This window comes from Pteropus vampyrus, unplaced genomic scaffold (genome assembly GCF_000151845.1).
Source record: "Pteropus vampyrus isolate Shadow unplaced genomic scaffold, Pvam_2.0 Scaffold111, whole genome shotgun sequence".
In the NCBI taxonomy this organism is placed as follows: Eukaryota; Metazoa; Chordata; class Mammalia; order Chiroptera; family Pteropodidae; genus Pteropus; species Pteropus vampyrus.
The window spans coordinates 1504587-1514012 of NW_011888892.1; the positions used below are offsets into that span (position 1 = coordinate 1504587).

Below are 9426 nucleotides of genomic sequence, written 5' to 3' on the forward strand. Positions count from 1 at the left end.
GGGGTTCTGTGCGGAGTTCCCCATCGATGTCTTTTTCTACTTAAGCTTAGGGAACGGTTTCGATCATTAATGTGGTGAGAGGTTGGAACCATGGTACACGTTCGTGGCTTTGGCCTTCTCTAGTTGTCACACCGGCAGGAGGTTCTGTTACGCTTTTCCGGTTAACCGGTCTGTTCTCCGTTCTCTCCATGTCCCTCTAAAAGCTAGGTAACGAGGAGCAGCGAGAGCGACTGCTCAGGGAGTGGCTGGACTGCTGCGTGACCGAGGGCGGCGCCCTCGTCGCCATGCAGAAGAGCTCCCGGCGGCGAGGTCACCCCCTGGTCACGCAAATGGTAGACAAATGGCTTGACCGCTACCGACAGATCCGGCCGTGTACATCCCTGTCTGATGGAGAGGAAGATGAAGATGATGAAGATGAATGAAGAAAATCAAGGAGCAGAAGACCGAAGTGTTGGCTCCATGGTGACCCCGAAGTTAGTGTGTTCCAAGCATCGTGCATGGCCTGGGACAAACCAAACCTGGCAGGACCTGCTCAGAAGGGTTTTTCTGACCCACACCCAGTGGGGACGACACATCTGCCGAGTGCGGACACAGAGAGCCTCGTTTGGACTACAGTTTGTAAAAAAAAAAACAAAAAAAAAAACTAATTTTATTAAGACAGAAAACTTTTTTTCCTTTCAAATCGTAAATCTGTCTATAAATGTAACGCATGTGGTTGTGTAAGAAGTTGTGTAATAGGAAACGTACCAGCATCTTTATGTTACTGAGTTTTTTCCAGCACGGGCACCTCCAGAGGCTCAGGCAGATGACTCTTTGTTCCTTTGAGATATTCTTTTTTTTAAAGTAGAACCTTGCATTCTACTTCCATCTTAAAAGCTCCATTTTACGTTAAGTCTCACCAGAACTCCTTAGAGATTTGGAAACTTTTTGTACAAATTGTCCACAGCAAAACAAAAATAAAAACAAGCTTTTATTTTATTAATAATTTAGTTCCTGTTGTGCCCAATAAAACCAAATCTTTAAGGAACAAACTGCAAGGAAAGTCAGGATTTTTTACCGAGCGGGCTGCATACGGACTCTGCTCCCTCGTTTGGTTTCTGCTCTTCTGTCTTTAAGTTTCGGGCCTGCTCCCCCGTCGGCGCTGAGGCGCTCCGCCTGTTCGGATGCCCTCGCCGCGGTCCTCCCGCCGGACGCTGGGCAGTGGTCTCCCAGCCGTTCTTCCCTGGGTGGTCAGGGAAGCGCTCGGGGGTCAGGCCCACGCGTGACCGAAGGCATCGTGACGTTCGCTCACCCGCCTGGCAGTGTGGTCGTCCCAGCTCGCCATGCAGAGGGCCTTGGGATTCTGTCTTTTAGCATCAACTCTGCTTGACGCGAATCGTGTTAGAAAGGCATGCCTTTGCTTTGGCTAATTGGGAATATCAGTTCAGTACAGAATAAAGATTTTAAAATGCAGTAAGGTGGTAAATGCATTGTATTAATGAATTTCTCAGTGAATAGTCTGAGAATTTTTGCATGTTGGTTAATTGTGGCCATTCTTATTTAAAGTTAAAACTATAATCTTAGGTAGAACAACTTTTTATGAGAAGTGTTGTTTGACCGCTTCAGGTGTACATTCAATATGGGTAAAGATTTCAGACCTCTCAGGAGCACGAAGACGCAGTGTCCTGATAAGCACTTTGTAGACTATCGATGTGGCAAGGAATTTGTAAGGAAGCCACACACACCCCCCCTTTTCCTTCTGATGAAAAGGCTGTGAAACCTTTAAATATTTGCTTCTTGTTTTCTTCTGAGTTCTGTTTAGATGGTATTGAAGTGTGCACAACCTTAAATTTGATGCCGGAATACTAAAGACAGAAAAATACCCAGGAGGTGGCCTGTCGTTAGCGCCTTCTCCCCTATGAATGCTCGTTGGAAGGGATCACTTGCTGCATGCCAGCACTTGCAGGAAAATGTCTGCGATGATTCCCTACAAATGAATTTCGATACGTTAGAGTAATCGTAAACGTTAGTTTCCAGTGCTTAATATTTCCTTTCAAATTGACTTTCTGTGGTTCACTTTCATCTTGGGCAGTGATTCAGTGTTTGAGCGGCCGCCGTGCGACTTCTGAGCTCAGCGTCTCCCTAGACGCCTCTCCACGTGCGGGAGCAGCCCAGCCTTCCGGCGGGCAGAGGCTCCCTGCCCAGTCGAGGATGCCAAGGCGGCGTTTGAGGGAGAAGCATCCACGACTGGATGTCGGTGCGGTCTACACTGCAGTCAGCGTGGTCGGGAATCACAGGCTCAGGACTCGGCTTCCTGCATTGTCGCCCGAGTGGCGTTTCTCCCGAGGTGCCTATTTATTTATTTATTTATGACCAGCCCTGAGCGCATCTAGTTTAACGGGTACAGCATTCCTCCCAGGGGGAGAACCGCAGGCGACTGCGTTTCCTGGGCTCCAAGCGGTCTTCACAGGAGAGCGGCTGATGAAGGCCAACGTTCTGGGTGAAACAGTGCTATGTTAAGCTCTTGAACTATTAAACAGCCATATTTATTGTCCTAAGATGGAGTATGCAGTTTTCTCAAGGTTCTATGTGGCTGGGTGACAGGCGTGTCTCTTGGTTGACTGGGCGGTGATGCCATAACTGTGTGGCCCTAACTTTATGGTTCCTTTTCTAGGGAGGATGCAGACAGTGTGGTGGTTTCTGTTCCCGTTAAACCCAGGTGCAGCGTGGGCCTGGACCTGCCTTTTTGCTTTTGATTCTTAGGCTCATTGTGTCCCAGACTGATGGAGAATACCGCTGTTCATAGGTGGCTGGGGTCCCCTTTCTGTGCATGTGTCGTCCCCTCCTTGAGTGCCTGTTCAACAGGTGGTTATGAAGGTGACGTTGACCACCGCTCTGCTCCTGGAAGGATAGGTCAGTAACCATGGGCTCCACCTCTATCCACGTGAGGTGGTTTTAACGCGTTATTTCATGAGGGAGTTGGGGTGGGACCACTACTTTAAAATGGGTGAGGAGGTTGATGCTTTAAGATGCCATAACTTTATCTTTTTTAACGGGAGAGGAAGGGGTCAAAGGGAGTGTGGTACTTGGATTGCTGGACTTGATACTTGCAGATACCACTAGTACAATGGGGTTTAATGCTATTTAAAAAAGAGCCATAAAATTGACTTAAAGTTCTGAGCATATGGAAATGGCTGATGTTAATTATTTTGCAACATTTCTTTGTAAATACCATTAAAAAAGATTTTGAGATTTACCTCCTTTCCTGCATTAATGCTTGAGCCAGGTAATTTTGCTTTTAAGAAAATTAAAATCAGAACTCTAAAACATGACCAATTGTTTCTTGAATTGACTTAGTTCTAACCCACTATTTCATCTTCAGAATGGTATGATTTAATAATGATGGACTTACGTGAGATTTTGGTTTTTCAATTAAACTATCACATGAGGTAATCGTCAGCATTCTTGCATCTGGTTACAGATTAGGCAGAGAGAAAAGTATTGTTAATCTTTGAACCCTGGTATATATAACAAGAGTTGAAAATCGGCTAATTGAAAATGCAGTTGCCTTTAAACATCTCAAGTAGAAAACGTTTACAGTGGTGAGATGTACTTGAATTTCAGAACTTAACAAATTTTTATTACTTTTTATTGAAAACTGCACTGAACGCTAAATGTCCACCTTTACAATAAACAAATACAGTAACGGTAACTCACACTAAAACAAAACATATTTCTGATAGCCATTATTTTTCTGTTTGGGACAGTTTAAGGTTTTTTTTTTTTTTGTCACAAAAACAGGAATGTACCTATACAAAGGCTCAAAATAGGCCATCTTTTAAACAAAAAGGCGATGATTCACAAAAGACTATGAATATAACATGTAACTAGTTGATACAAATCTAATAGGATTTGTTAAAATCAGTCACATCTAATAACACACCTGAAGTGTTCTTGTATAAAATATCACGTGAAGAAAAGAAGACTTTATCAATGTCTAAAAAAGTGGGTTTGTTCATAGACAATCTGACAAGTTACCATAAAAAGTATTTCCTGAGACATAAGGAAATGCAACATTATTCTTCTTGAACGCTTTCAGTTCAAGACTTTCCACTCAATAAAATAGCTGAGGATCTGAACTGAGAAAATATATTTGAGTACAAACAGCTTGTGAAACTTAATACTTTTTTTTTTTTTTTTTTTTTTTTGCATCATCAGAGATACGGTATCACTGCACTCAACCAACTTGGCTGCTCAGTGCGCAGTTCAGACGGGAGGCCGCTCTGGACTAACAGTTTCCTCCCCGCTTTGTAGCGACTGACTCTTCCTATTAGTAAAAGAGGTAACCAGCCCCCGTGGACCGAAGGGACTAGTCACAGGATGGGGATTTCCTCTTAATAGTTTTTATTTTGATGTTTGGAACTCTCGATGCAACATTCTAGAGCAAGGTGTTCAGGACCTGCTGTGCCCAAGGGACTGATAAAGGAAAAAGATCTATTTATTCTTTGTGATTTGATGCACAGATGAAAAAACTTAACACACAATAACAGAAGTTGGTCGTTAATAAATCACGTCCCAGCCTTTCCACGCTTCCGTGAGCAGACGGCGTTTTTCGTTTCCCGACGTCTCAGCTTCTAGCTCCTTTGTAGCTTTCACACTGCAGCGTCAATGATGCATATGTCCAGAATCAGTTAAAAAACTGTCAAACTCTTTTCCTCTTAGTTCATCTAGTTTTCACTGTCTCTTGGTCCCAGGTTTATCTGAATGATGACCTTTTGTCATTCTCTGCTATTGCTCGTTGGGGTGCTCTCGATTGTCCCCGTGTTTTGTGGGCTGGTTGGGAGAGGGAGCTTGGGATGGGTGAGCCACCGTGGGGAGGTTGTGAGTCACCGGGATGCCTCCGGGGATGATCCCTTCCATGGCGGCAGGAAGTCCTCCCGGGGCCACACCCACGATGCCTGGCGGGTACCTGCGGAGCAGAGAGCAGGGGCCAGGTGAGTCCAGGGCAGGAAGCTGCCGCTGCTGGCTTTTCCTATGGGGTAGTTTGTCATCCTTCCCCTCCCCAAAGCAAAGGAGAAACCTGCGTAAAAAATCTGAAATGCTGACATCTAATCCACAAATAACAAAACCTACTTAGTCCAATGGAAACACTGGGCTGCTGCTGACTGCAGCTTTTGGACAGTCGGAACAGTGCGTGCTAATTCTGCATTTGGAAAACCTCTGTACGGAAGGGGCAAGTTTGCCAGTCGCTTCAGGAAGTACCAGCTCCAATGACAGCATGGAAGGCTTGGATGCCAAAGGTGGCTTCCTCGGCCGGTTAGCCCCTCTGGCCTGAGATGCGAGGGCACAGAGCAGCGGGGATGTGTGAGCTGGCCATGGCATTGGTGCCTGCCCTCCTGAGGACAGCTGCAGGGTGTCTGAGGACATGGGGCACTGAGCTACCTCTAGAATACATGGTTCTTATGCACAAAGGTGACTCTTCTTAGTAGGATACACACACTTATGAGGCAGGTGCTTTAGAATTACCGTTACCAAACCCTTTATACTTGGGGTACAGGGAATGCTGTCTTTTCCTGGGATCACCGCGCCCCCCCCCACCCCCCTACATGGCCTGTCAGTGTTACACTGGGCAGAAATCCCAAGGGATTCTCTAGGACGACTGAGGGACAGGACACCCCTGTAAGCTTTCGTCTACCAGAATTAAGATGGAGCCCCCTTAAAGGGTAGGCCGCCGCCAGTAACGAACAGGAGACCCTGGTGCTGTGATGGGCTCAAGCAGCGATAGGGGCAAAACCCGTTGAGACCGCAACAGAACAGGCAACTGAAAGGTAAACGAAGCCAGTTCGAGCGGCGGCGCAGCTTCCCTCAGGTCTGGGTTGGTCCCTATTACACAAACCATATTTAATGCCCCCCCGTCCCCCCGCCCGCCCTCAACCGGTTAGAGTAGTGGTTTGCAGCAGGATATCAGGCAACATCTGGAGACCCAGCGGGGGGAGGGAACCACAGTGAGTGACTGCACATGAACCCCCCGCTCCCCGGCTCGCGTCCCCGGCATGGCCTCAGTCACACCCCATAACTCTTCGTCACCTCCTACCCCAGTCAAACTTTGCGAGTCACCGGGAAACTGCAGGGGCGCTCCACCTAGTGGAGTGCACCGGCCTTTCACGTAAGGTTCGACTTGGAAAACAAAATCGGTCTCCCCTAAAAACTCTGGCTTGGCGGTTCCCCGCAAAGTGCTCAGGCCCATCGGGCGATGCACCCCGCTTGGTCCAGGCTGCTTCCCCGAGGTGGGGTCAGTCCGCGGACTTCCCACACAGGGACAGTGGCCAGGGTTCCTGCTGGGGCCGTTTTCTTCAGCGCGCAGGTGGCCTGGCCTGCCCGGGTCTGTGCCCCGCCTCACCTGTATGTGGCGCCGTTGAGCTCCGGATGAATCGCTTGCTGGTCCATTACCGACCAGGGAGCTGTCGTGACGAAGAATTCTTTGTTCACGCAGTTTCTTAAGCTTTCGGGGATGCGACCTGGAATAAGACGGTCACAGCTAAGCGTGTGGTTTTCAAGGCGACAGCGAGTTCAGCACTTCGTTGCTGCTGCTGGGGGCAACGACCCACCACATCTGTCCCTGCGGAAACCTGACAGGAAAGCCTTGGACTCTGTGATGAGAGGGGTGGCCTTTTGATTTTCACAAAGCGTGAAGGGCTCCAGGGCCCAGAACAGAAGGGAGCCCCGCTGTGGGGTCTGCTGCCCGGTGTGCAGCACCCACAGCAGCTGACGTCACAGGGAGTGGTTTCCTGACGTTCAGTTCGGGGCCCAACATTCGAAATTCCATCAGCCTGAAAAATGATTTCTGCCCACGGAGGGCCCCCAGCCCCCTTTGTGGGCCGTCAGCACGTTTCAGGCGCGGTGGCTGCGTTGGGGGGCGGGGTGGGGGAGGGGCTCACCTGTGATTGCCCGTCGGATCTCGGTGGCTGCGGCCTCTCTCATCTCTAGTGAGGCTTGTTCACTATACCAGGCTGTGTGGGGCGTACAGATGAGATTCGGTGCATCTTTCAAGGGACCCTGAGCAAAGCTAGATAAACGCACAAAACACAGCGTGTGTGAAAATCTGAAAGCACAGCATCCCGGCCCACTCACCCTGAGCTCGGCCCGCTGACCCCGCCACGCGGACAGGACAGGTGTTTCGTGGCAGGTGTCCTAAGGGCTGGGAATTTATGAACTTTCTTATCAAAACTTTTAATTAGTGTCAAGTAATCAGGAGCCAGAAGGAAGGGACAGTTAGCCCTGCGAGGCCTGGCCATCTCCCAGGAGAACTGCCAGCAGCTCCGCCAGCTCCAGGACAGCCGAGGCCTGCAGACCGAGCCCGCCATATGCCACTTTCCTGTCTCTCCTTTTCCTGGTCACCTTTGGGGACCTTCTGGCCTTTTCACAGTTAGGACATGGCGCACAGTCCTTAGAAGGATGGAGGCTGGGTGTCCAGTTTCCTCCCTAGGACCTGTCTGCCTGGGAAAGTGCCCGAGGGTGTGGGACAGGTGTCACCCACAAGCCCGGGCTCCGGGCACCTCGGCCACACCCCAGACCCACCTGAAAGGCTCCGATTCATGCACATCGAGGGCCGCCCCTCGTATCCTGCCTTCCTTGAGAGCCTGGGCTAAGGCCTTCTCGTCCACCAACCCGCCGCGGGCTGCGTTCACCAGGAAGGCACCCTGCCTCATCTGCGGAGGAAAGCAGAGTGGGTCACCCGGGGGCGGGCAAAGCGAGAGGTGCACGGGCCGCGGGGGCCGGGAGCGGAGTCTTGGGCACAGCTGGAGGCCCAATTAGCGGAAACTGTTCCGCTAATTCTGAGATGAACACAAGGTGGGAAGGTTGGAGCTGTGACCTGTAACGTGTCTGTTGCTTCACGGAGGCCAGGCCTGCTGAGGACAGGCTTCTGCTCGGTCCTGGGGCCAGCTTCTGTCCCCCGTTCAGCAGGGCCAGCCCGTGGCGGGGGCCCCGCCCGGCACCTCGCCCGGGTGCCTCGGGGCTTTGCTCCCTGCTCACTGGTGTCCGCGGACGGCTCCCATCCCCTCTGGTCCTGACAGATGCTGCCGGGGCCCGAGGACATCTGCTCCGGTTACCTGCTTTATGGTAAAGTCATTGATGAGGTGGTGGTTGTGCTCGTTGAGGTTACAGTGCAGGGAGACGCAGTCGCTCTGATACAGTAAGTCCTGCAGGGTGTAGACCCTCTGCACGCCCAGGGACCGCTCTGTCCCATCCTGCAAGTAGGGGTCATAAAAGATGACGCTGAATCCAAAGGCCTTGGCTCGAACAGCGACAGCCTGCCCTGTGCGACCTGTGCAGAAAGACAGCGTCCAGGTGAGCGGGTCCTCGGCCCCTCCTCCCGCGTTACTGCTGGGACCTGGGGCCTGTGCGTGCAGTCCCCGCTGGCAGGTGGGCCAGTCGGAGGCTGCTGCCGGAGGGATGGTGCCCCCAAAGCTTGGTGACGCCTGAGGACCAGCATTTCTCTCCAGGTCTCACTGGGGCCAAGCTTCCCGGGTGAGGGTGCAGTTGCTGTCACCTGTACTGGCCACCAGAGGTGTGTGGTTTTCACGTTCCTGTTAGGTACATTTTCAAACATAAAAACAGCTAGCGAGAACATCCTAATGAATGTCACGCGCCCCTCCCAGCTCTGGCCATCACCAATGTTCTCTGTTTGAATTCTCCCGCCAACTTTTTTTTTTTGTTTGCACGGCAGGCTTCTTGCCCTGAGCTTCATTTCTTTTCTGCTCTCAGTGTCTGATGGAATGCTCTCCAGCCTAATTACCCACGGGTTCGCACAGGGACGGAGTAAAATGACCACACGGGCCCCCACAGTCTGGCCTGAGCACAAACTGGCATGGGACAGTGTTTAGGTTGCGGGGTGGAGACATCCGAATCCTCGGGTGTGCGGGCCGGGCCCTGACCCACTGGTGAGCCCTCACCCTCGTCTCCAGCCTTGGGCCTCCGGCCAGTCAGAGACCGATGCCACCTAACAGGACGCGAAGGGCCCCGATGCCCAGGTGGCCGTCATTCGCACAGATCCACTGACTCCCAGAGCCTCTCACTTCTGAGCCTCAGAGCAGTTTTCAGCTTGAAAACAAAAGAGTTGGATGCTTGAATGGGTTTGTTTGCGAAGAGCACAGAGTAAATCTTTATCTAAAACCACTGCTCAAATGTGCAGGGAGGGAGGGAGGGAGGAACAAGGGGAGACGTACCTCCCCAAACAGGAAGTCCAGGGAGGGTGACGTGCTGGACGGTCCCCCTCCTGCGGAGCTGGGATCTAACTGGGCATGGCTGAGACTACTGTGGTTTGGACGCAAAGGTCTCATGAGGACATTCTGATCAAGAGGGACAGCTGCAGGGTAATCATCATCCTTCACGTCACCCCTCTTGAATGTCGCCACTTGGACGCAGCAAACCGGGAACTACAGCCTC

General features: G+C 51.1%; 2 protein-coding genes and 1 long non-coding RNA gene across 4 annotated transcripts in view; 2 read left to right on the forward strand and 1 right to left on the reverse strand.

The window, feature by feature from the left end:
- ZRANB1 (zinc finger RANBP2-type containing 1) overlaps positions 1 to 422 on the forward strand; it is a 37600-nt gene extending 37178 nt beyond the window's left edge. Inside the window, exon 9 of the mRNA XM_023533767.1 lies at positions 204 to 422. Coding sequence (XP_023389535.1) covers positions 204 to 422 — 219 coding nt within the window. The remainder of the gene's footprint in view (positions 1 to 203) is intronic.
- An 81-nt stretch (positions 423 to 503) lies between these two features.
- LOC105295689 lies at positions 504 to 4572 on the forward strand. Its single transcript, XR_002781630.1, has 2 exons — positions 504 to 2892; positions 4198 to 4572. It is a non-coding gene; the product is annotated as an uncharacterized LOC105295689 (long non-coding RNA).
- CTBP2 (C-terminal binding protein 2) overlaps positions 3593 to 9426 on the reverse strand; it is a 148156-nt gene continuing 142322 nt past the window's right edge. For both annotated transcript variants that reach the window (XM_011365467.2, XM_011365466.2), the window contains 5 exons: positions 8091 to 8305; positions 7558 to 7688; positions 6918 to 7045; positions 6380 to 6497; positions 3593 to 4948 (listed from right to left, as the gene is read on the reverse strand). In XM_011365467.2, coding sequence (XP_011363769.1) covers positions 4768 to 4948; positions 6380 to 6497; positions 6918 to 7045; positions 7558 to 7688; positions 8091 to 8305 — 773 coding nt within the window. In that variant the 3' untranslated portion in view covers positions 3593 to 4767. The remainder of the gene's footprint in view (positions 4949 to 6379; positions 6498 to 6917; positions 7046 to 7557; positions 7689 to 8090; positions 8306 to 9426) is intronic.